General features: G+C 41.4%; 1 protein-coding gene, 1 long non-coding RNA gene and 1 pseudogene across 2 annotated transcripts; 2 read left to right on the forward strand and 1 right to left on the reverse strand.

Annotated features, from left to right (window-relative positions):
• Positions 1 to 622: 622 nt before the first annotated feature.
• On the forward strand, positions 623 to 3,563 carry LOC147319363 (C-reactive protein-like; annotated as a pseudogene).
• An 11,163-nt stretch (positions 3,564 to 14,726) lies between these two features.
• LOC147319364 (uncharacterized) lies at positions 14,727 to 15,658 on the forward strand. The gene is made up of 3 exons (XR_015131414.1): positions 14,727 to 15,010; positions 15,101 to 15,268; positions 15,405 to 15,658. It is a non-coding gene; the product is annotated as an uncharacterized LOC147319364 (long non-coding RNA).
• Positions 15,659 to 18,272: 2,614 nt separating this feature from the next.
• LOC147319365 (metalloreductase STEAP4-like) lies at positions 18,273 to 24,807 on the reverse strand. The gene is made up of 7 exons (XM_086309993.1): positions 24,777 to 24,807; positions 24,263 to 24,347; positions 22,150 to 22,428; positions 21,972 to 22,066; positions 21,712 to 21,865; positions 21,401 to 21,571; positions 18,273 to 20,004 (listed from the first exon to the last, which is right to left on the reverse strand). Exons 1-7 carry the CDS (start codon positions 24,803 to 24,805, stop codon positions 19,741 to 19,743), a joined length of 1,077 nt encoding a protein of 358 aa, XP_086166119.1. The 5' UTR covers positions 24,806 to 24,807; the 3' UTR covers positions 18,273 to 19,740.
• Positions 24,808 to 26,934: the final 2,127 nt, after the last annotated feature.

Genomic DNA, 26,934 nt, shown 5'->3' on the forward strand with positions numbered 1-26,934 from the left:
TTTTCTTCTGACGATGCTGTCTGTGTTGAGCACTCAGTGAATCTGTGTTCGACTACTCTGCCTAGGCTGCACTGTCGAGTGCAGATCCACTGAGCGCAGCGCAAGCTAGCAAGACAGATGCTAAGCTCGTTGCAACATGGCAACTGCCTCAACGCTACCCGAAATTGAACCTCCACCACCCTCATTCAGATCTGGCGTTTGGAACTATCTTGGTTTTCATGTGAAGCATGACCCTGATGGTAAGCACGTCATGGACAAAAGTAAAACAGTATGTTGGATGTGCTACGCAATCTCAATTACATTGGTGGGAACTAGTGCGTTAGCGCAGTTAGCTCATTAACGTGTTGATGCCGTGTCCAGCCCCACACACGGGGCGATCCGCGGTAACTCGTTAATGGAGATTTGCCGCGTTATGGCATTAATGTCATTTTAACGAGATTAACGCTGACAGCACTAGTGGGAACATAACGAATATGACTGCACATTTATGCCGACATCATCCTAGTGCAAAGACAAGTGGAAGCAGACAAAAACAACAAGCACGGATGCTACAAATTTTACCCGAGTCATTTAGACAGCCGTTAGCACATGATTCTCCTTATGGGGACCTGATATGTTCAATATGCTGGTGAGAATATAGCCCAGAAGAAGCGTATAGTATAGCTTTTATTTTGGAAAGAGCCATTTCTCTGTAATAAACTCTCTTTTCCAAAGATGAGTGATTCCTCAATCAGATAGATTTATTTATGTTTTATTATTTTGTTGTTTCAGCAACATTAAATTTAAAAACTGTACTTTTGAGTTAAAATATATATTTATAATTTTTTTTTCTTTTCTTTTTTCTCTTTTTCTTCTCTATTACATTTTCAACAAAACAGGACGCTCTCACATGAACATATAAACTATTTAGTTTAGTTTAAAATGTAGCAACAACTCAGGGTCCTTTCTAGTCCATCTTTAGATTTATTTACAAGCTAGTGATACAGATACTGATATTATAATTTTAATAAATGACAAATTAAAAAGGCATGAACATTTTTTGTATCGAAAAAATATTGAACCGTGACACCAAAGTATCGAACCGAACCGAACCGTGAATTTTGTGCATTGTTGCACCCCTTATACATATATAAATATATATGTATATATATATTTATATATATATTTATATATGTATATATAGGATATGCATATATAGGAAGGCTAGAGGGAACATGTTCCCTCTAAGCCTGAAGGGAAAAAGAAGGAACACACATGTAAAGGAAGCACTTAAAACATGCGGTTATCCTAATTGGGCGTTTATAAAGTCAGCAAAGATGCACAGAAAAGAAGATCAGACACCAGCGAGGGAGGATAAGAAAGTCAGACGCAACAACATTGTCATCCCCTATGTAGCTGGTGTATCAGAAAAACTCAGGAGGGTTCTCTCCAAGCATGACATCCCAGTGTACTTCAGACCCAGCAACACACTCAGACAGAAACTGGTTCACCCGAAAGACAAAAAAACCCTAAACACAAACTTAACAACATGGTATATGCTGTACAGTGCAGCGAGGAATGCCCAGACCTCCACATCGGAGAGACCAAACAGCCACTTCACAAGCGCATGGCACAACATAGAAGAGCCACCTCCACGGAACAAGCCTCAGCTGTCCATCTGCATCTAAAGGACAAAGGTCACTCTTTCAAGGATGCCAATGTTCACATTTTGGACAGAGAGGACAGATGGTTTGAAAGAGGAGTGAAAGAAGCCATCTATGTCCCCTGTGAACGACCATCTTTGAACAGAGTCGGTGGCTTAAGACACCAACTCTCTGCCATCTATAATCCAGTTTTGAGATCCCTTCCCAGACACCTTAACACCCACTCACATCCTGGGCCATCTGACCTCAGGAAATCACATGATAGGGTGGGGCCAGGTTTCACAATGAGCTCACCCAAAACCCTGGCTGATTGTGACCCACACCCACTTTCACACTTTGGCTCATGTGATTAGGTAGAGGATCATCAGGGGGTCCTTTGTCCCTCTTTGGGGGGAAACTCCCACTGGGTTTAAATCTGGGACTCTCCACCATTTGACCTTAGAACTGAAGAAGCTTCCCGAAAAAAAGTTGAAATGTCTTCAAGCAACTCAAAGAAGTCCAGACGCTTTTCTTTCCAAGGTCCTAAGACTACGATGACCTGGATGACTGAGAACCTTCACAGACACACTTTAATAATTAGGTTATTTAATAACATGGTTGACTTTTAAAAAGACCCACCCAGAATAAGTACGAAGGAAATAAGAAGAGCAACTACTACTAAAGCTACTTGGAAAAGAAAGCTTGTCTCAGGGAGTTCAGGCTGTGTGGTCATATTAAGTGTAGTTTGGTATGATCATCTGGTTGTATAAACTGTGTTTTTGCCCTCGCATGCTTCAGCAAATTGCTGGACATGTTTTCCTAGCAAAAAATAAAAGGGTGGATCAAGAGTTTTGCACATGCTGTACATCATTAAATCTTGTATTAAATAATAGTTCAATTTATATTTATATACTGAATGGCTAATGGGGCCATGAAAATAATAATAATGGATTGCATTTATATAGCGCTTTTCGGGACCCTCAAAGCGCTTTACAATTCCACAATTCATTCACTCTCACATTCACACACTGGTGGAGGCAAGCTACAGTTGTAGCCACAGCTGCCCTGGGGCAGACTGACAGAAGCGAGGGTGCCATATCGCGCCATCGGCCCCTCTGGCCAACACCAGTAGGCAGTAGGTGAAGTGTCTTGCGCAAGGACACAACAACCGAGACTGTCCGAGTCGGGGCTCAAATCGGCAACCTTCCGATTACAAGACGAACTATTTGCACCACTTGGGATTCCGAATCTGAACTGGTGCAGCTGTGGCTTAACGGAAAGCCCTCAATAAAGAAATTCATTGGGGGATTGGTCATCACTGATCCAGTTGTTATCATAGGATAGGTAAATTCATACTTTCTGGGTATTCTGGAGAATTTATTTATTGTATGAATATATTTCTGTGAGAACTCATCCTAACTCTCTGCAATTTATACAGGAGCAGGATTCCCATGGCGGGGGATTTGACATCAATCAGTGTTTTGTTGGGATGATGTCTGATCTCCGCATGTGGAACTATGACCTTTCCCCTTGTGAGATCCAGCTTAGAAGATCTGAACTTCACTCCTGGGAATGTGATAAACTGGAGGGCGCTAGAGTTCGAGGCCACAGGCAGAGTGCTAGTAGAAAATAAGCTGACTTGTGAATAAAGTTACACTATAAATAAATCAAGTCATTCAGAAGAAGCTTGAAAACATCTGCAGCTGGTCTTTGGGTAGGGTAATGTCATTAATCAGTTTCATTTCTATGAAAAAAACAATCTCATGCTTAATCAGAATAATCAATTTAAAGAAAAACATGTTAATTAATTGCTTTGTATGTGTATAATAGTTTGGGGTTTCTCTTTTACACCAGCTCCTGTCATCAATAATAATAAATAGTTTCCTCAGTATAAATACTCTTCCCTGTGTTTTCTGCCAGATTGTCTTGGTGCAGCGAAGCATTACGATGTGTGATCATGTGTCATTTTATTTCTCTAATGTTCTTCTTCATAGTTCATTAAAAACAATCATTTTGAACTGCAGTCTTGTGTCCAGTGTCCTTTATGACTATACTGACAAACCATTTATAACACTGTAGTATAAAGCAAGGGTTCCCTGGACTTTTTGACCTCTGAACATAATTCAGTTCCCCTTTATGTGTTATCATCCATGTTTATGAAGACTGAGTCAGCTCTTGGCTCTCCTTGTGGAGCTCATCTCTACACATTCATCTAAATGTGAGTAAATTCTGCTTTATATTATCTTTATGATTGTAGCCCTTGAAGGCAGGATAGGAGGAATACTTGGACTCCTGCACGAGTGTGCTCGTGAAGTCATGTTGATTTATTCACTGTAAAACTGCACAGCTCACATTAGGATCAAATTAGGACAAAACCCGAGGAAAGGCAGAATATCAGTGCTTTAAAAGAATTTCCTCTATGTCACATAGACAGTCACAAAACTACATTCAATTTTCCACCTACATTTTTACAACCATTAATCCATCTAATGCTCTATGATTTAATGGTTCATATCAGAACTAGTGTTACTTAGTTCAATGCCTGGATATTAAACTGAGCAGCTTGTAATTATTCTATATTTCTCCTCTTTTTATGGCTTCTTAATTCAACTTTAATGACCGTATTTTTAAGCCTTTTTTTTTTTTTTAGATATGAATGCTTGGTATTACTTTATAGAAGACCAAAAACTTTAGTGATTTCTGTCTTTGAGTAACTCCTTGGCAGAGCTTACCAAGAAAAGATAGCAGGTAAAGTGGAAATATCCACTTTAAATCACAATAAATCTCCTAGAGTGGTTATTGTTGCAAAACGCATTCTTGTAATATTTTTAAAGAGGATTCACCCAGTTACAGACACAGAAGCTTGCAGGTTTGTACCACCTTCAACATGCGCTTGGAATTAACCAAAACATCGAGTTATTCATCATCACATTGTTTTGCCCAGGTTGAGCTCGTTTTCTGAAGGAATTGCAACATTTCCTCAAACCATGGCACTGGTGATGCTGTAGCCTACTTGCAAACCTCCAGGGGCTTCCACAATAAATTAGGCTGCAAGACTGGAACTGCAGCAGTAACCCTGCTCACTTTAAACACTTCACTTTTGACATTTGTGCTGAATCAATTAAGCATATGTGCTGTGTGAAAACTCAGAAAAGCCCCTTGTGATAGGCTAGCTGGTTCCTGATGTAATGGAGGGCAACTTTTACCTCAACAGAGTGAGGGAGATGAGAATTTCTAAAGGTCCAATCCTCCAGACAATGGGAAACACTTTTTGCTTGAAGTACCATTTGCTCCACTGATGTGCTCGGCCACAGTGAGTGCACCTCATGCTGCGCTGAAAATGTAAGTCTTTAATGCAATCCTGAAGCTTACACAGTTTGCTTGCATGAAAAACAAATAAATGTGAAGATAGCATATGGCAAAATTTATTTTAAACAACACTGCTTTTTAAAAATATTTTTTTTTCTTTTTATTGAACCTGAAGACCTTAAAATTTAATAGTTCAGGGAAAGCAGAAATATTGAAACTGTGAAGTGGAAAAAAAACTTAAGTAGATCCTTCTTTGAGCACTGTGTTTATTTGGGTTTTAATAAGAGTTCAGTGAATACTTCTTAAGACCCTTTTCTGAATGTTGAATGTCTGCAAAGCCTTGGATTTCTCTGAGAGAAACCATGTGAAACAGGACAAAACAAAGAAAGAACATCACAGTTTTTACCATCTATTCTTCATAAAAATGCAGAAAAGCATTCAAGGCTCAACACTCAAATCTAAACTAAATATAAATTAATAATCAGGCTAAGTATGCAGAGGCATATTTCACATGAATCTTAGTTTAGAATATTTTTAACTTTACAAAATTAAAGACATTTGTCTGTGTAGTCTGTGATTTCAAAAGCACTTTTACACAACAGATGTGATACTATGAGGCCTTACCCAGTGTTGGGAATGTTACTCAAAAAAGTAATATATCACACAGTACCCATAAAAGTATTGCAGTACTTCACTTACTTGCCAGTGAAAGTCATTAGTTACAGTACATGTTGCTTTACTCTATAAATTACCTGAAACACATTGTCTTATTATTTCCTGTTACCAACATAAACCTTAGGCTACTATTCCACAGTGACGCAAATCCCTGAGGATAAAGGTCTTTCTTTTAGTTTTTTATGAAAGCTGAGCAACCCCAAGAGTCTTCAAAGTGCAGATTGAAATGCAAAAACACAAACAGCAACAAGCCTGAGTGCTCATCACTGCGTTTATTACCCGTTGAAGTTCAGGTTCTGACTGCTGGGCAGAAGTCAACATACGCTTTAACATCACTCTGGGTTCATGGATAGCTTTATGTTAGCATGCTGTCTGTGCAAAGACATCCAAAGATCCAACGTTCTGTTAGCAGCTTAATGCAGTTGTTTCTGTCCTGTACACAGTTTGTATTTTACCATTGTGCTCTTGTCCTTTTGTGCAATAAAAATAAAAGTCATGTCTATATTTCCACTGAAATCAGCAGATTGCAGCACAAGTCCACAGGAAAAACAGCAAAACAAAAAAAAAAGTCTTTTTGTTTGAATTTTTATTTTAAATGCCCAGTGTGCAGATATAACTGAACCTTACCAAACCTTTACCAAAATATTTTTTTTCTTTTGCAAAATATTTTAGCATTAGAGGGACATTAGTACGGTACAATCTCAAAAAAGGTTTGAAATCTTACAAATCCAATTCCCAAAAATAAAGAATAAAAAAATGGGATACTGTGTAAAATGTAAATAAAAACAGAATGCAATGATTTGGAAATGTCATAAGCCCATATTTTATTCACAAGCAAACACAGAAAACATCAAATCTTTCAACTGAAAAATGTACAATTTTAAGAAAAGCATATTTGCTCATTTTGAATTTGATGGCAGCAGTGCATTTTTAACACTGATGGGACCTTTCCAGATGTGCAAGCCGCCAGTTCCACAGGCACTAATGCACCCTCAAACCATCAGAGCCATCTGACCACAGAACACTTTTCCGCTTTGCTTGAGTCCATTTTAAATTTGCTTTAGCTTAGTGAAGACAATGGCATTTCTTGATCATGTTCGCATATGGCTTCTTCTTCGGATGACAGATCTTTGACCTGCGTTTGTGGATGGCGCAGTGAACTGTGTTCACAGTAAATGATTTCTGGAAATGTTCCTGAGCCCGTGCAGTGATTTCCTTGACAGAATCATAGCTGTTTTTAATGCAGTGTTGCCTGATCATCACAGGCAACCAGTACTGAATTTTAGGCTTATCTCTTGCTCTGACAGATTTCCCCAGATTCCCTGAATCTTATAATGAAAGGAACATTCTGAAAATGTTCCAAAATTTGTAGATGCAGTTTTTTTGTAGACAGGTGAACCTCTGAAGCTATTCACAGCTTTTAGCGAATTTGCCGTAAAACTGAATGCCTGTGGAAAGCCACAAAACTTGAGGTTCATAAGCTCCACTTAAAAGAAGTATTATCTACCTTCAACAACATGGTGAAAGATGCGAGAGCCACTTATTTCTCTAAACTACTCGCAGCAGGGAAAAGAAACAACATAGTAAATAACATAGTGTCCCCCCCCAACTCCGTGTGTACCTGCCTTTTCAGATAAGGGCTGCAATGACTTTCTAAGATTTTTCCAAGGTGAAATCAGTAACCTAAGAGGAAACATAGCTCCCTCGGATAGTCCTTTCAACCATGATCTTCCACACCCTGTAATTATGGAATCCTTTCACCCAGTTTCTGTAGAAGACCTATCAGAAATAGTGACCCAAATGAAACCCTCAATGAGTCCAGTTGATGTCCTACCTACTTTGTCATTTTGCAAAGTTTTTGACACCATTGAGCCCTCTGTGGTCACACTGATAAACTGTTTTCTGCTGTCTGGCTCTGTCCCCAGGTGCTTTAAACAGGGTGTTATTCAACCTCTGCTGAAAAAGCCGAACCTGGATTCGACTCTTCAGTCAAGCTACAGACCCATCTCAAAACGTCCTTTCATTTCTAAAATATTAGAAAAAGTCGTTTGGTCCCAAGTAAAAAAGGCACTGGAGAAACATAGCATTCTTGATAACCTTCAGTCATGATTTAGAAAATCACACTACACAGAAACTGCTCTCCTCAAAGTCACAAATGACCTTTTGATGGCCGCAAACAGAGGTGATTGCTCAGTCCTCGTCCTATTGGACCTTAGCTCGGCCTTCGATACCGTTGATCATCAGATCCTAATCCACCGCTTAAATCACATGGTAGGGATATCTGGATCTGTTCTGAAATGGCTCACCTCATTTCTGACAGAAAGAACAATCTTAGTTTCAGTGGGAAACTTTCGCTCAGCTGTTGCTAAATTGTCATGAGGAGTGCCGCAAGGTCCGGTTGTAAGCCCCCTATTGTTTTCTTTATATATCCTTCCTTTAGGTCATATCCTATATCCTATATTAGCAGCTTCAAAATTATTTCCTACAACCTGTATGCAGATGATATCCAATTATACATCTCATTTAAACCCTGGGAATTCGACAAATTATCCACTCTAATGACTGTCTTAAAGAGATTAATGGTTGGATGACAAACAATTTCTTGCAGATGAATGCAGACAAGACTGAGTGTTTGATTTTTTTTTTTTTTTTTTGCCTGTCCCATTTTCTTCTTTAGCCATCAGAATTGTTGTCTGAAGACCAACATGGATACCCAGTGGATTTACTTTGCCAAACGGATCACCACGGCTCATCATCCAGGCTCCATACACCCAGAGGCCCCAGAGTGCGAGAGCCCAAGGAGGACCACCGGAGGGGCATCCGTGCCACCCTCCTGGAAAGAGCTGAGGAGAGCCCCAGATGAGAGGTCACCCAGTAGCCACGGAGAAGAAGCCAGAGGGGGCTGCAGTGGCGTGCACGCCGGCTCTGCCAGCAGCCAGTTGTGCCAGAGTGAACTGAGCCGCAGGCCCGGAGGCCCGAGGGCCTCTTTTGCCCCGGAAGAGGCCTGACCGAGCAACAGGCACCAGGCCCCGCCAAGAGTGTTTAATTTTTGCCCCAGAGAGCATCAAGTCCCAAATTAGTCCACGTCTGGGTCCTTTCTCATCCTCAATAAAAGCTACCGCTCGGAATCTTGGGATCATTTTTGATCAATCTCTGTCTTTTGACGCTCATATCAAGTCCTTGACCCGCTCCTGTTTTTTTCATCTAAGAAACATTGCCAAACTCAAGACTATTGTATCCAAAGGCGAATAGGAGATGCTTGTCCATGCTTTCATCTCCTCTCATTTAAATTACTGTAACGCACTCTTTTCTTGTCTGTCTAAGGCTTCCCTCAATTGCCTCCAAGTGGTCCAAAATGCCACAGCAAGGCTTTTATCCCACAGTCATAAATTCGCCCATATCACCCCTGTGTTAAAATACTTGCATTCGCTTCTGGTTGAGTATAGATATCAGTTTAAAATCCTCACTTTTACATTCATGTCCCTACAAGGTGAGGCTCCCAATTATATCAGAGCTTCTCCAACCCTAGTCTCCAAACCGGATCCTTAGATGAACTGATAGTTGTCTTCTAACCATTCCACGGACCCGTTTGAAAACGAAGGGGGATCGCGCTTTTCAAGCCTTGACTCCAATATTATGGAACAGTTTACCTCGCCCACTACGCACCATCAACTCTGTAGCTACTTTTAAAAAACAGCTCAAAACACATTAGTTTAGACAGGCATTTAGGTAATATTCATGTGTAGCAAGCTGTTTTATTGGATGTGCTACTATACCCTATTTATATAGGGAGTGCAGAATTATTAGGCAAGTTGTATTTTTGAGGAATAATTTTATTATTGAACAACAACCATGTTCTCAATGAACCCAAAAAACTCATTAATATCAAAGCTGAATGTTCTTGGAAGTAGTTTTTAGTTTGTTTTTAGTTTTAGCTATTTTAGGGGGATATCTGTGTGTGCAGGTGACTATTACTGTGCATAATTATTAGGCAACTTAACAAAAAACAAATATATACCCATTTCAATTATTTTTACCAGTGAAACCAATATAACATCTCCACATTCACAAATATACATTTCTGACATTCAAAAACAAAACAAAAACAAATCAGCGACCAATATAGCCACCTTTCTTTGCAAGGACACTCAAAAGCCTGCCATCCATGGATTCTGTCAGTGTTTTGATCTGTTCACCATCAACATTGCGTGCAGCAGCAACCACAGCCTCCCAGACACTGTTCACAGAGGTGTACTGTTTTCCCTCCTTGTAAATCTCACATTTGATGATGGATATCCTGCTCTCCTTGTGTGTGTACGCTACACAATTCAGCAGTAGCCTAACTCCACTTGAAATAACGCGCGAAGTCAGGATGTAGCGTCCAACTCCTTTTAATTAGCAAGTATTTCCTCATGGAGTAAAAAGACGGTGGTGTCGATGGCACAAACAAAAGGCAGATGTCGCTGGATCAAATTTCCCCACATGTGATCCGCTAGGAACTAAACAAACATGGCTGACATCCTGTCACTTCCTGAAACTGGTTTTCAAAATAAAACGAATTTCAAAATAAAATTAGCTCATTGCAAAGAGCGCCTATATTGCAATAAATTAAGAGCGGAACACTCCCCGTCTGGTATCTGTTAAGATGCCATATATCAATATTCAAACCACAACATAACCTTTTCAGTCCTGGTTCTTTAAAACCATAACAACCTCCGTTATAGGCCTGAGGTACACTTTGGCCACTCCGTCTTTGATGACCCGGATCTCGATCTTGCGGACCTTTCCATCACCACCAGGGAAAGTGTTTGTTACAAGAGCCATGGGCCAGTCGTTCCGGCATGTACTATCATCTTTCATCAAGACAACATCACCTCTTTCGATGTTTGGGCTGGTTTCTTGCCATTTACAACGAAGTTGCAGTGTCTGCAAGTATTCGCGTTTCCAACGATTCCAGAATTGGTCAGCCAATCTTTGCACTTGGCGCCACTGTTGTTTATACAGGTCCTTCTCAGTGAATGTCCCTGGAGGAGGTGGAACACTCTTCTTCTGAGTGAGAAGCATTGCTGGGGTAAGTATCTGAGGGACGTCAGGATCTGAAGAGACAGAGACAAGCGGTCTGGAGTTGATGATGGCCGTCACCTCCGCCATCAGGGTGCACAGGACTTCGTGGGTCAAACTGGAGGAGGGAGTACGCATCAGCATTGAGTCTAGGATTCTCCTTGCAATTCCTATCATGCGTTCCCACGCACCGCCCATGTGCGAGGAGTGAGGTGGATTGAAATGCCATGTACATCCGCGATTGTTGGTGTATCTCTAAACTTCTGACTTCGACAAAACTTTTTGGAACTCCAACTCTTTGCAAGCACCAACGAAATTGGTTCCACAGTCTGAGTATAGGTGTTCAGAAGGACCTCGGATTGCAAAGAATCTTCTCAAGGAGTTGATGAACGAAGAGGTGTCTAAAGACTCTATCACTTCTATGTGGACTGCACGTGTGCTCATGCAAGTGAAGAGAACGGCCCAACGTTTACTCTGAGCAATACCTCCTCTTGTGCGCCTGGCTATCACGGCCCAAGGACCGAAAATGTCCACACCAGTGTAGGTAAAGGGTGGTGAAGTGCTTAGTCTCTCTTGCGGCAGGTCTGACATCTTTTGTTTCTCTCTTTTCCCACGAAGCTTTCGACAGGTGACACATCCGTGAAGAACAAACATCGCTTGCCGCCAACTAGCCATATGCCAGCAGCTCGAATGGCACCTTCTGTGATGGTACGACCTTGATGCTCGACCTGCTCATGATAGTGTTTGATGAGCAATGTGGATACATGGTGTTTGCCTGGCAGAATGACGGGATGCCTTTCTTTGTCACTTAAGTCAGCTAATGTCAACCTGCCTCCAACCTTTAGCAGACCATCTGCATCTATGATTGGGTTGAGTTTTGTTAGAGCGCTTCTCTTGGAAACATCGGCTCCCTTGGAGAGAGCATCTAGCTCTTCAAGGAAAGAAGCTTGTTGCACAGCAAGAAGAATCACTGTAGTTGCCTTGGACAACACGTCAGCTGTGAGAGGTTTAGGGCACCAGTGCCAACCATTACATCCGTTGGTTCCTCGGCTGCTTGCCTTAAAAGAACAAACCACATGGATGAGTGTTGCAACTCCTCTCCGTATGGACTTCCAGGAAGAGAATTTTGTGAATCTCTCACAACCCAGCAACTTGTCCTTTTGACTTGTAACACAGGTTGTAACTTGTGGTCGTATCTCAACATCTGCGTCTGGGTTGATAAGCTCAAAGGTCTCATGTTGGTCACTGCTTGGCTGTGACTTATATAGAAATGTTGGACCCGTGAACCAGTTGGTTCTGGTGAGCTGTGAGGCTTGAACGGACCTAGAAGCATGGTCAGCTGGGTTATGCTCCGTAGGTACATACCTCCACTGATTCGGTTGTGTGGACCGACGGATTCTCTGGACCCTGTTGTTGACATACACATAGAAACGTTTGGACTGATTATGAATGTAGCCCAGCACCACTTTACTGTCACAGTAGAAGGTGACTGCATCAATTTGGATATCGATCTCTTGAACGATAAACTCAGCAATTTCTACGGCTAGCACTGCCGCACACAGCTCCAGTCTAGGTATGGTAGGTTCAGTTGGTGGTGCAAGTCTAGCTTTTCCAAGAATGAAACCCACATGAACCTGGTCGTTTGCATCTGTTGTCTTGAGGTACGCCACCGCACCAATTGCTTTGGTTGAAGCGTCTGAAAAGATGCGTACCTCTTTACAACAGGCATTGGAACAGGAGGTGGTGGTATACGCTCGAGGGATATGAAGATGTTGCAGTTCTTGAAGCGAATTTTTCCATGTCTCCCAAACCTTACATTTGTCCTGAGGGAGTGGACTGTCCCAGTCAGTTCCATCTAAGGTCAACTCTCTCAGCAACGACTTGCCTTGAACGGTCACAGGAGCGACGAAGCCGAGAGGGTCAAAAAAACTGTTTATGGTGGAGAGAATCCCACGTCGTGTGAATGGCTTGTCACTGACTGACACTTGGAAGGTGAATGTGTCCCTTTTAACATCCCAACTCAATCCAAGGCTTCGCTGTGTGGGTACTGCGCTTCCATCTAAGTAAAGATCTTTAATGCCCTTAGCATGATCTCCTGCAGGGAAGGCTTTCAAGACGTCAACGCTGTTGGACGTGATCTTATGCAGTCTCAGGTTTGACTCAGAGAGAGATGCTTGGGATCTCTGTAGCAGAGAAATTGCCTCTTCCTCTGTGGATGTGGAAACAAGACCATCGTCTACATAGAACTCGCGTTCCACAAAATGTCTGGTGTCTGACCCATACTGCTGTTCTCCTTCCTTTGCAGCTCTTCTGAGACAGTATATTGCCACAGCTGGAGAAGGACTGTTGCCGAATACGTGAACCCTCATCCTGTATTCAACAATGTCCTTGCTGGGATCATTATCTCTATACCGCAGAAAGCGTAAGTAGTCTCGGTGGTCTTCTCTCACGACAAAACAATGAAACATCTGTTCGATGTCAGCCATGATTGCTACTCGCTCTCTCCTGAAACGAATAAGGACTCCCATTAGACTGTTACTCAAGTCTGGTCCGGTGAGTAGCACGTTGTTCAGCGAGATGCCATTGCATTGTGCGCTTGAGTCGAAAACAACTCTGATTTGGTCGGGTTTCCTGGGATGATAGACCCCAAACATCGGCAAATACCAGCACTCTTTACCTTTAGGGAGTGGAGGGGCTGGTTCTGCGTGATTGTTGTAGAAAATCTTGTGCATGAAGGCAATGAACTGGTCCTTCATCCTTGGTTTACGCTCTAGTGTGCAAAGTAATGAGAAGAGGCGGGTCATTGCTTGCTCACGATTGTTGGGCAAAGGTGGTCTGAGGGGCCTGAAGGGAAGAGGAGCCACCCAACTATTCAACTCGTCCTGAAAAACCTCATCACCCATTGTCTGCAGAAACTGTTCATCCTCTATGGAGAAGGCACGCTTGTCATCATCCGCTGTTCTTGCAAAGACTGTGTTGCCGAGTGAGTCGTCGTCCATTGTAGTGCTACGGCAACTGTGTGAGAGTCCCTTGACTTGACTGGAGTTGACCGTTTGCTTGAGATGGATGTGGCTCGTACAAGGTCTGAACAATGATGACCTTCCGTCTTCCAGTATGTTCGTTCTATAACAGTGGACAATGGGCTTATGAACCTTTCCCAAACACACATCACCTACTAAGACCCATCCAAGGTCAAGCCTTTCAGCAAAGGGTGCATCACCAGGACCGTTGATCTGCTGCCTCACCTTGTGAACCTGGAGAATGTCTCTCCCAAGCAAAAGAAGGATCTTGGCATCATTATCAAGAGGTGGGATTTTGCTGGCAAGGCTCTTGAGGTGCGGGTGATGGAGGGCAGCTTCAGGTGTCGGTATCATCACGATTATCTGGTAAGTCATCACATTCGATCAGTGTTGGTAGCGCAAGGCTAACTTCACCATTTACTGCTTCGATCTGATAGCCATTTGCTCTCCTGCCGGAGGTTGCGGCTAAGCCAGCACAAGTTTTCAGGATGTAGGGGTATGAGCCAACTTCGATTCCGAATAAGTTGAAGAACTCTGACCTGGCTAGAGACTTGTTGCTCTGGTCATCGAGCATAGCATACATTTTGATGGCTTGTTGTGGGCACTCTTAAGGATAAACTTTAACAAGACATATCTTGGAACAAGATTTTGACCTAGCGCAATCGCCACAAACTTCAGTGCACAGAGGGCTTGCAACTGGTTCTGGGATGGTGTCCTCTTTTCCCGGCTCCCGCCGTCACCTGTTCGGGGACTTGAGGCCTTGGTTGACAGTTGTGGTGGACCAGGATGAAGAGCTGTGATGTGCTTGTCACTGTTGCACTCATCACATTTCAGGACAACTTTGCAGTCTCATGCGAGATGAGATGTGGATGCACAGCATTTGAAACAGACGCCTTGATCTTTCAAGTACATTTTGCGTTATTCAATGGTCTTTAGCCTGAAACCACGGCATTTCTTTAAGGGGTGGGGTTTTTTAATGGATGGGGCAATGCTTGGATATATCCTCTCTAGGATCTGGATCACTTTGTGGGCCCTCAGAAACGACTTTGGTCGTATGAACTGAGACTGGGGTTCTTAAATTTGTGTGGCGTGAGATAGGCTTTTCTGTGACAGGACTGCTTCCAGAAAGAGCAAAGCTGGGATCGTTTCTTGTTTTAGCTTGATAGCAGATGAAGGAAGTGAAAAATGGAAAGGGGGGATAACCAACCTTGTAGTCCTCTTTGTATTTTGAGCCTTGAGTGATCCATTTTTCTTGCAGGTTGTATGGCAGTTTTTCCACGATGGGTTTGATGCCACGGGCGGTATCCAGGTATGCTAAGCCAGGCAAGTAGCCATCCTCTTTTGCTGAAAGTAGTTCCATCAATAGATCTCCAAGATCCCTTAACCTGTAATTGTCCTTGTTTGTTATTTTAGGAAAGCTGTCCAACTTCCTAAAGAGAGCACTTTCGATAACTTCTGGAGCACCGTAGCATTCATCGAGCCTGTCCCAGACCATTTTGAGTGCAGTATTTGGGTTGTCGATATGAACTGCTCTTAGGCGCTTGACATACACAGAAGATTCCTTCCCGAGCCATTTTAAAAGTAAATCCAGCTGTTCGCTTGCAGTAAGGTCCAAACCCTTAATGGTATTGGAGAAGGCAGATTTCCATGCTCTGTATGACTCTGGATGATCGTCGAAGTGGGTTAAGCCAGTGCTCACAAGCTCTTTTCTTGCCAGGTACTTCGCCATGTCCATCATCACTGAAGACTCTGGAGGGTATGTATGAGAAGTGTTGAGGTACTGAGGAAAAGTTAGCTCTGGCTTAGGGTAGGGCGTATTGCTCTTTTGTTCTTGCAGGAGTCCCTCACTGTTAACTTGGAGGCGACCATCTATGTCTGGCTGAGCTGATGGGATAGAGGTGTGAGCGGTTTGGTATGCATGCGTTACCTCAGAACTTGGTTGTGGCTGGAAAGGTGTGGGCCATGAGTCTTTCACGATATACTCTTCTTTAATGATGTACTTAGCCAATGGTGGAGGGCTCTTCTCAATGAGATGCTCTGATATTAAGAGATTGACTGGTTCATTGCGTTGGTTAAGCTGCATAGTTTGGTCTCTGATATAGTCGCTTACACGTTCATGTGTACTCTGCACCATAACTGGGAGACTTTTCCAACTAGGATGTGCTTCAACCTCTATCTCTGCTGCTGCTTCCAAAACTTCTGCTTGGGCAATTGCAGCTGCAGCTTCCTTTTCAAGATTTAAGGCTTCGAGATTAGCTTCTAATCTTGCTTTGTCGACTTTAATGCTGATCTCTCTCTGTGCGAAGGCAACACGTGCACGAGCAGCTTCTGCCTTGGCTCTCGCGTGTGCTGCTGCTGCACTGACGTTTGATCTGCTTGAATATCTGGAAACTGAACCAGTGCTTTTAACTGATGCTCCGTCTTGAGGAGGCTTTGGTTCTTTAAGTCTTGCACGTTCGGGGTGTGCTTCGTCCATGTTTGTTGACATAGCTTGCTGTCGTAGAGTTGTTTTGCCAGCCGCTAACCGTCTTTTTACTATCCTGCTCTCCTTGTGTGTGTACACTACACAATTCAGCAGTAGCCTAACTCCACTTGAAATAACGCGCGAAGTCAGGATGTAGCGTCCAACTCCTTTTAATTAGCAAGTATTTCCTCATGGAGTAAAAAGACGGTGGTGTCGATGGCACAAACAAAAGGCAGATGTCGCTGGATCAAATTTCCCCACATGTGATCCGCTAGAAACTAAACAAACATGGCTGACATCCTGTCACTTCCTGAAACTGGTTTTCAAAATAAAACGAATTTCAAAATAAAACAAAGAGCGCCTATATTGCAATAAATTAAGAGCGGAACAATGGACCACAGGTTCTCAATGGGGTTCAGATCAGGTGAACAAGGTGGCCATGTCATTAGTTTTTCTTCTTTCATAACCTTTCTTGCCAGCCACGCTGTGGAGTACTTGGACGCGTGTGATGGAGCATTGTCCTGCATGAAAATCATGTTTTTCTTGAAGGATGCAGACTTCTTCCTGTACCACTGCTTAAAGAAGGTGTCTTCCAGAAACTGGCAGTAGGACTGGGAGTTGAGCTTGACTCCATCCTCAACCCGAAAAGGCCCCACAAGCTCATCTTTGATGATACCAGCCCAAACCAGTACTCCACCTCCACCTTGCTGGCGTCTGAGTCGGACTGGAGCTCTCTGCCCTTTACCAATCCAGCCACGGGCCCATCCATCTGGCCCATCAAGACTCACTCTCATTACATCAGTCCATAAAACCTTAGAAAAACCAGTCTTGAGATATTTCTTGGCCCAGTCTTGACGTTTCAGCTTGTGTGTCTTGTTCAGTGGTGGTCGTCTTTCAGCCTTTCTTACCTTGGCCATGTCTCTGAGTATTGCACACCTTGTGCTTTTGGGCACTCCAGTGATGTTGCAGCTCTGAAATATGGCCAAACTGGTGGCAAGTGGCATGTTGGCAGCTGCACGCTTGACTTTTCTCAGTTCATGGGCAGTTATTTTGCGCCTTAGTTTTTCCACACGCTTCTTGCGACCCTGTTGACTATTTTGAATGAAACGCTTGATTGTTCGATGATCACGCTTCAGAAGCTTTGCAATTTTGAGACTGCTGCATCCCTCTGCAAGATATCTCACTATTTTTGACTTTTCTGAGCCTGTCAAGTCCTTCTTTTGACCCATTTTGCCAAAGGAAAGGACGTTGCCTAATAATTATGCACACCTGATATAGGGTGTTGATGTCATTAGACCACACCCCTTCTCATTACAGAGATGCACATCACCTAATATGCTTAATTGGTAGTAGGCTTTCGAGCCTATACAGCTTGGAGCAAGACAACATGCATGAAGAGGATGATGTGGACAAAATACTCATTTGCCTAATAATTCTGCACTCCCTGTAGTGTTTTATTGTATCGATTGATATGCTTTTATACCTGTTTTATACCATTTTTATTGTTTCATTTGATATGCTTTTATTCCCATGTGAAGCACTTTGAAAAAACTTCCAGTTTCAAAAAGCGCTATATAAATAAATGTTACTTACTTTACTAACTCTGCCTCTCTAAGATGCTCTTTTAATTTACTGACCTGTTGTTCCATTGTGAATAAAATATGGGTCATTACGTTGTTTGATCTCATTTTACAGTCCCAACATTTTTGGAACTGTGGCTGTACAAGTCAAAGGCAAACCTCATGATTTATCTGTAAGTATCGGCTCAGTCAAATTATCATCTTCTGTGAGTTAAAGTTAAAAGTGTTGGTATTGCACACTCCTGTGCGCACAATTTCAAATATCTAATTTCTGTATGTGAATAGTAACTAAAATATAATGACGGCTGAATGTCTGTGGATGTCCAATTTTGCAGAATTTGTCATTTTCCGAAGTGGTTTTAATGAAGAAAAAAGGACCTAATGAATAATAAAAACAAAATCCTTTGCAGAAAAGCTCTCATAAATAAACCATAATTTCTTAATTAAATGCATTTTATTCTGTCACAATTCTGGGATACATAATTTACATTTCTGAAGTCCCCATGCTATTTTGTTATACACCTTTCATTTAATATCTAGTTGTACATTTCACAGGTGGAGCTTGAATGTCAGTGATCTCTGTATTAACCCACAATTTCTGCAGCTTATTTACACTCACACAGGTTTAAGCCTTCAAGGCTAGACACAAATAAAGTTATTATAGGTTTCAGGGCTGTCTAGGTGTGTAAAATTAAAGATGAGAGGAAATGAATTATGTAAGTTAGCTTGTTTCACAGCTATTCTGCTCTGCATGTTGCTACATCTTAATTCTTTCCAGAGGCAATACTGGAATAATGGAATAACTCACACACCAACACACGCACACACCAATGCACACGAACAGCAGGCAGTTTGGTAAAATCAGTTCACTGGTAACAGGAGGCTAATACAATAGGAGAGGATGTAAGGGATTACAGATTGTGTATGCAGATAATGCTGTTAGATGCTAGATAACAGGATGTCTCTGCCTAAATGTTCTGCTTTAGGCGAGAGGCACTGCGTTTTCTTTATATAGCACCAGAATCTGTCATGGCGACAGCTACTCCATCTTCTTCTTTCCTTTTTCTGTCTCTGTATCATTAGGGATGTGCATACCAACCTCTTCTAACCATCCTGCACCTGTTCATCAGCCATCACTATTGAGTTTCCCATTTCTGCTCATCATCTGTTCAAATCTAACTGGATCTGCTTTCTCAGCAATTCCTCGGTAGTAGTGGGTATTTTGAGGGCAGCCTGCATGTTTTATTACTACCTACCTGCTTCAGCCGGGTAAATTTGCTGGTGACTGTAACACTGCACTAGACCTATGGTAGTAAAGGTGTTTGTGAATCTGCTTTTGACTACAAAATCTGTTGTTCCGCCCCCAAGTTAAGTGCTTCGTGTTTTTATTTTGTTTTTTCATATAATCTGCATGCAGAAATCCAATTAACTTATTCACCTTCATGCTGTGTATGTGCATCATAAGCATGTGTGTCTTAGTGTGCACTCTGGTGTGCTCTTGAGACGGAGGCAGGTACGGGTAGTGAGATATTTGTGTCAGAAAGCAGGGAGATCAATAACATCCTGAAAAGAGAGCAACCTCAGGGATACAATTGCTCCACTTGAAGGGAAAGGAGAGTGGAATACAGAAACTATTGCCTATGTTTATCAAAACAGTGGATTTCAACAGGGGATAGCAATCTATTTTTCAGCACATTTGGTGAAAAAGATACAACACAAACATCTGAAATGTGTTGGGGGGTTTCACTCAAAAAGAAAATACGCATTAAAAATATTTATATCAACAGAAGCATGTCAATTTGGCATAAACCTAACTTTTCTCTCAGTATTGCAAAGTCAGGAACAGGCAGGATCAGACAATAACTCACCACTGGAACCACTGGTCTTTCTTTTTCTTTACTTTGTGCAAAATCGAAACGATTGTTATGCTATTTCATTTTCCCTACTTTATGATTGTCTACAAATGAAAAATAATATAACATGTCATTGAAACATTCAGCAACCCTGGATCACATGTTAGTGGCTTTGAGTTCACCCATCTCATCCTTTAACCGGTTGCGTTCCCAGCCTTGGCGAATGCGCATGAGCGGACGGTTCACGCAGGGGAGGACGAGGACCAGCTTGAGCACCAGTGTTACCGAAGGAACAATTAGACAGAGCATGGAGTCCGGAGGAGTGTACCATTTATACGTAGATTTGCGAAGGAATTTATCCCAGGCATAAATGTAGCAATGTGCAGTGGAGAGAAAAAGAGTCAGGTAGCCCAGCGTCGACTGTGGGGAAAAAGAAACACACACACACACACACAATGGTAAAAATTAAAGATTAAATACAAAAGAGTTCAACAAGAAGACGATAAGCTTTCTGTTATCTGTTAAATAAACATGAAACTAGTGTTGAGTTTATTAAGTAGGTAATAAAAATTTTATTTCAAGCACTTTGTGATCAACATCACAAAGTGCTTTAAAATAAACTTACAGAGCATAAAAGCAAAAGTTAATCAAACACAAGTAAAAAATATGGGTTTAGCTTAGCTTAGCAAAAATACTGAAAATGTGTGGAACCTTTGTCCAAAGGTAGAAGGTTTTTTTAAAAAATCAAATTAACTGGTGAGGTTTAGAGGCGCTCAGTTTTGTTGTGACAGTATTTGCTTTCTCCTTTTGTCATGCTACTCTAAGCTAGGATAAGTCAACTCTAGGCTGGTACGAGCAAATTTACCACACAGACAAACTAATGGTATCAACTGTCTCATCTAACTCTGTGGAAGAAAGAGAATGAGAATGAGCTATCTCCCAAATTACCAAACTATCCTTGGAAATGCTTTATGCTGAATTTAAGACTGACATGCACAGACGCAGACATAATAACAAACAACCTAGTGCATAATGTGCCTCCATTTCCATGTTTTAGCATTTGCAATAAGGGCAAACAGCAGAGAAAGCAAACAGTGCTATTGCTATGGCGCAGTAATAAACTGTGCCCCTGTGTGATGACGATAAGGGATCTTGCACCTACTTGCACCTTATTAAACCAGTGGAGAGCAAATATCATATTACACAGTGTCCTAGCATTTTTGGATATTTGCTTGTATTCAGGGCTTTATATTCCCATGTTGACAACAGTGATCACAACTAGAAGCAAAAAGTAAGCTTATGTAAGCATATTATTGTTATTTCATGTCTTATTTCATAACTCTCCTCACTAGATCATAAGAATTAGTTTGACTTTCACCTCCATCTCTGAGTACCATTCGCTGTCTGAGGTCTATCTATGGACCTGACCTTTACACAAATGGGCCTGTGACCTGTATTAAAAATCTTCTCACTGGAGGATTATACCAGGTATCATAATTCTATTTAATGAATAACTTAACATTTAAAATCCTTGACTAAAGTCTCTCTGTGTGCCTGTGTTAGGCGGCTAGTTAACTAGGCTCTAGGGAGACAAGTGCCAGTGACATATTGCTATATTGCTTTTACAACACTTTAATAACTGATAAAAATCTAAGAAGTTCTAAATGTAGATTATCTAGAAGGCTCTAAAATATGCCTTTACTGATATGAAACACGTGACTGATAAAGCATGAGAATTTAAAGGTGTGCATGAGAAAATGCACATTCACACACAGCACATACATGTGAAGGACTGTGCATTTTTATCTGCACTGACCTGAACAAAGCTGAACTCTCTCCAGCTGAGAGTGCCTCCAACAGAGGGCAAGGATGTTAGCCCCAGCAGGACAAAAAGAAAGAAGCCCAGGATTCCCAGTGCATATAATGAGTCAGTGCGCCATGCGCTGGTATTGTCAAAGTAAAGTGGAGTGGTAGTATTTTTCTTCACCTACAAGGAAGAGAGAAAAGTGGAGGGACTGTTATTGCAGTGAATGTTCTACATGTACATATAAGCTTTATTTAATATTTTTCTTTGTGCAGGATTGCAGAAACACTCCAATCAGTTTGCACCAGCCTGCTGCACTTTACCTCATTCAACACATTGGAGATGACTATTTGTCTGTCAGAGTAGCGGGCAGGAATGATTAATGTGTAGATAGCATGGAGCAATGCAAAGCCTAGTGCAAGAAGACCCAACTGTTTCCTGCACAGCATCCAGCGATCTAGCCAATTGGGGAAACGCCTGGAACATAGGAAAATGAGTTAGGCACTTTACGCTGCAAAAATCATGCCCTTTTTTTTTTTTTACATTGTACCAGGAATGAAAATGTTTATGTTTGATGCCTGACCTGTACTTGGTCCCTCTGTAGAGCTGAAGGAACCCAGCTATAGCTCCAGGGAGGTAGCAGAGCGACAGCATAATGAGGGACACAACTGGAGTGATCTGACACATGGAAAATAAAAACACAATGAGAAATGTAAAATACCGTTTTACGAGCAACTAAACAAAGAGGAGCATATCTTTACCTTGTTGGCCAGGGATATCATTATGCGGTAGGAGATATCTTCATCATTTTCCACATATGCATAGATGATATCTCTAATGACCAAATACAAGAAAAAGAAGGCAGAGAGGCCGAAAGCCACGTACAAAGGCATCCTCCACTCTGGGAACAGCTGCAGAGGAAAGTCCTCCACCTCTTTAGCAGCTGACAGGGACCCTTTGTCCACAACAGTGAGGCCTAGTTTGGTGGCCATCTCTGCCACATCCCGTTTTGCTTCTCCATTGTTCCCACACAGGTACACCTAGGGCATAAATAGAAATAGTCTATAAATGTGTATTTCTCCAAAGGCATATAGAGCTTGTCACAAATATAAAATTAAAATTTTTTAAAGGTTTGAAAAATTCTCACTAAGCTTTGCACTGCAGGTTTTATCAAAGACTCCTGAAACAGGAATAAATGATGCTTTTGTTGGGGGCTTTTCAGCCGGCAGTCTGGTTCTCTAATGAGTATTAAGGCAGCAGGACAGCATATGTGCGACTGATTCAAAAACCTACACCTTCTGCATTCATGTCTGCAGGCAGGAGAATTTTTACCAGTGCAACAGCACGGACCATTAATCTATTCTTAGTCGTTTGTGACCAAAATGGAAGATGATGCGGTTTTAGCTGTCTGTGAAGTTTCATCGTGTCACTAATATTATCTTTTCTTTGCAGTTACAAACTGTATTAGTTGGTAAATTGATGAAAGCAGATTCTAAAATAATAATATGAATATTAACATTTATTAAAATTTTTCTCTCAACACTTTCTTATGATCTGTGTTTCTATTACTAATAGATGACTCACCTGATGCGAATATCTAGTGAATGACTGCACAGCTACACCTACATTGTGTGTCCACAGAATTACCCTTGTTTTATCTGTCACCCACCGCTCCTTCAGTTTTTTGGGAAGAAGCCCCTGAAAATGTATTACTAGGTAAGCACACGTGCCTACTTTATATACATATGCTGCTCAATATGTAATCCCATTCTAGATCACAGCATGGTGAAGCTTATTACTGCACTCACAGCTCTGTGATAAGACGATTAACTTGTTTGTAAAAGGCGAGAACTAACGAGAGCTAGAGAGTGTGTGACAGAGAGAGAGCAGTTTGACAGGCATATAGGAGAGTCAGTGGGATTGAGCAGTTTTCCCCAGGTGTGTGTGTGTAAGTGGACCGGGCAGCCAGCCATGTCTCCCTACATTACTGCACCAGTAACAGCAGGGGACAGCCGACAGACTAAATCTCCATCTGAATGTAAATGTGACAGAGCCACAGCCCCGCTGTGGATCTAATCAAATTGCTGGCTGGGGAATAGCACACACTTAAAAGCATGAGTGTGTGTGGATATATACTGTAACTACATATGCGCTGATAAAGAAACACACATTCAAACACACACTCTTTTCTCTCACAGCTACCTGTTTTCAAAGAAATAGAACACTGCAGTGGTGTGTGTGTGTGTGTGTGTGTGTGTGTGTGTGTGTGTGTGTGTGTGTGTGTGTGTGTGTGTGTGTGTGTGTGTTTACGTGCACACGTATGGGGGCTTGTTTGTGTTGAAGAGGATTTGAGGCAGATTCAGGTTTGGTCTCCAGAGGTTCGAGCATGTTTGTGTTTCTCTTTGTAGCCGTGAAACGGAAGCTGCAATAAACACTGGTCTTTCAACTTTGTAAGATCATGAAGTGTGCTTGTTTGTGTATTTTTACAAGCGCTGCCCTCATTTTCTCTCGCATTGTTATGGTAAGACAGCAAAATCAATAATCAGCAGCAACAAAACTGAAATCAATTGCTTCCCTAAATTTTGCACGGCGAATGTTGAAGCAGTCTCCTGTTATTAAGCAGTTCAAGAGACATTTTTTCCCATCGTAAAACAGAAAATGCTGAAAGCAGATGTTATTTTGTAGTTTGAAGTCAAACATTTCTCATGGTGATCAGATCAATTTAGTAATCTCCTCTTTCTGTTACTGCTTTGTTTGTATCTTTATTCTTGTCAGCCATAGCCTTCCTTAAGGCTCAGAAGCTTCCTGACTTTGTTTTGTCTTAAGCCAGCTGACATCTTTTTAACAGATCCCTTACTTCTACTCTTGTCTTACCTGTCTTCCTGCTAGAAGTCCATTCTGCAGGGCCCAGGTGGACAGGGTGTTAAGGCCTTTAACAACGGCTGCTTTAGGGACCAGCCTAGAGAACACACAGAAAGGACTTTAGTTGCTATTGTTTCTTTTACAAAGACGCCCAGGGGAAAGAAAAAGTCTCAAAACGATGAGAATCAATGTTTCCACTTCAACCGAATGGATACACAGCAGGCTCACCTGTCAAGGGAGCTGCAACCACTTGATTTGTTTCACTTCTTTAGGATTCAGTTTAGAGTTTTGATCTCTCATTTTCCAAGAGGTCTTTAGGAGCATTTTTCCACAACAATGTCATTCTCACATAGATTTGTAATAGGCACAGTTGCAATGAAAGAAAAAGATATCTTTGACAACAAATAAAGATTGAACAAAAAAAGGTTAGGCTCCCTTGGTGAACAGAAGGAATGACTTGCATGCACAGTGTATTCATGAATGAGAGACTCTTTTTCTTTTCCATACTTTTGAGGGCGTATGTTACCTCTGCAAGTAGACGGCATTTGCTTCCATGTACATGTCTTTCTTCAAGTTGTTACTGAGGTCCGCCAGCACCTTGAAATAAATCCATCAGCATTGATTGAGTAGAGAGAAAAAATAAAGTAGTTAGAATATTTGTCATTTATTTCATGCACATCCTTTTACAAAAATCATGTGAATGATTCCGTTAAGATGTGAACAGCAGAAAACACTGACATTACACACACATAAGGTTTGACTGGATAACGTTGTGTTTTTGTGTAGCACCTCTTGTCCACCCTCCTCACTCTGTGTATTCATTTCCCATGATTACATGTCAGTAGCCTCTGGTTCTTTCTCCTGTATTTTATGCTTTCTCCTCTCTCCGTACCTTTCTGGAGATGTGTCTCGATCCATAGCTGCTTGGTTTTGACCTGTGGTTACTGTCCCTGCAAACCTGCTCACTGTTTGTTATTTTTCAAGTGCTCATTTTTTTTTTCTCTCCACTCTCCTGTCAGCCCCTCAGCCTGAATTTGGTTCAATCAGAGGTTCTTCCTCAAGAGGGATTTGTTCAGTGTCTTTCTGTAATACTGTAAGGTCTAGAGCCAACTAAACCGCCCTCAGATAACGTCACAACAACACACAAATAAATTACTAATAATTTTGTCTCTGATTTGCTTTCCTTAAAAGTTTTTGTTTCCACTTCAAATATTTCTAAATAATGGGCCATTTTGATCTGCTTGTGTTTTTAATTTCCTGAGTTATTTTTGTTTATCATGGGCTAAAATGTAATATTCCCACATGTAACTTGGCCATTGTTTTAAAATGAGAATAGTTATTATTATTAGTAGTAGTATTACACTGTGCTGTTGCATGGCATTAGTTGTTGTTAAGATTTAATCCTTAATTCATGCTGCAAATAAAAGTTACAAAGTAGCATAATCATCTTAGCAGGATTTAATTGATAAAACAATGCAAACCTAAAAGTAATCATTTTTTCATGTCTTTTGATCTGTAACAGAACTAAAGTAATGCTAATATTTAATGTTTTCTTAACAATTCAGAACATTTACTGAGGAAAATGTTGTGGTTAATGTCTTGAGGACAAACTGTTCCACAATCCAACTGAGTGCAGAGGTGTCAGAAGATGTTCAAGCGAAGTAATAAACTTCCGAGATCTTGAGATTATTTTATTTAAAAAAAAAATTTCACAAATCACTGTCAAGGATTACCTACATACGCATACAAAAGCCCATTTTCAGACGTCCTCTCTCCTGTCTTACGGCGGCACTTTGCTTTATCCAGTGTGAATATGTTTAAAGTATTTTGAGACTGTAATTGAAGCTACGCAGGCTCAGATTGACCAATGTATTGCTTCTTTAATCAGCTGTGCTAACACCAGTTAGACCTTTAACATAATGAACTTGCATTAGGTAATGCTGTTATCAAAATGAGTTACAATTAATCAGTCATTGATTGTCAGACCCATGATTTAGATAACATGTGTCTAAAAATTATTTCCTTGATATATGAATGACACAGCAGTTAATATTTATATGTTCTCTCAAATAACATGAATTATTGCTGACAAATCGCCATGATAATTCCGTGAAAATGTCATTTTTAAACTCTTGCTATCATGTTTCACATGTGGGAACAAATGTAATAACCTATGTGTACACAATATGTTAAATATTGTTTCCAGGCCAGCTGGCAAATGAAAATGTAGAAATGTTTATTCACAGAAAGAAAGAGAAAAAAAAGAGTTTAAAGGTGTTTAAAGATTTAAAGGTGTATCTTTTTTATTCCAATTTTAACTTTGGACTAACCTTTCTTTCAAGTTGAGGTGCCATCTCCTCGAGATTCATAGTGTTCTCTGTGAACACAAACGAAGATCATCTTGGCAGACCGGGCTGATTCTTCATGGGTCATCACCTCCGCAAAACAAAGGACAGAACATGTTTGAGATACGTACAGTAATGTTTCTAAATTTAAAAACTCTATTCAGTTCAATATAATGCCATAAGTCATACCTGAGCTCCCTCAGGCAAGGGGCCACAGCTGTGAGGTCTGCGGCTGCCATACACCACCCTGTAGCCGGATTGGAGCAGACACAGGCCCAGAGAGCGTCCTAAGTCCCCAGTCCCAAAAATACACATCAGCTCAGGCTCAGGGCCATCTCC

The sequence above is a fragment of the Aulonocara sp. 'chitande type north' Nkhata Bay genome, linkage group LG11 (genome assembly GCF_057382095.1).
Source record: "Aulonocara sp. 'chitande type north' Nkhata Bay isolate Kocher_YH1m ecotype deep benthic linkage group LG11, A_spYH_male_GT1.1, whole genome shotgun sequence".
NCBI classification, from domain to species: domain Eukaryota; kingdom Metazoa; phylum Chordata; class Actinopteri; order Cichliformes; family Cichlidae; genus Aulonocara; species Aulonocara sp. 'chitande type north' Nkhata Bay.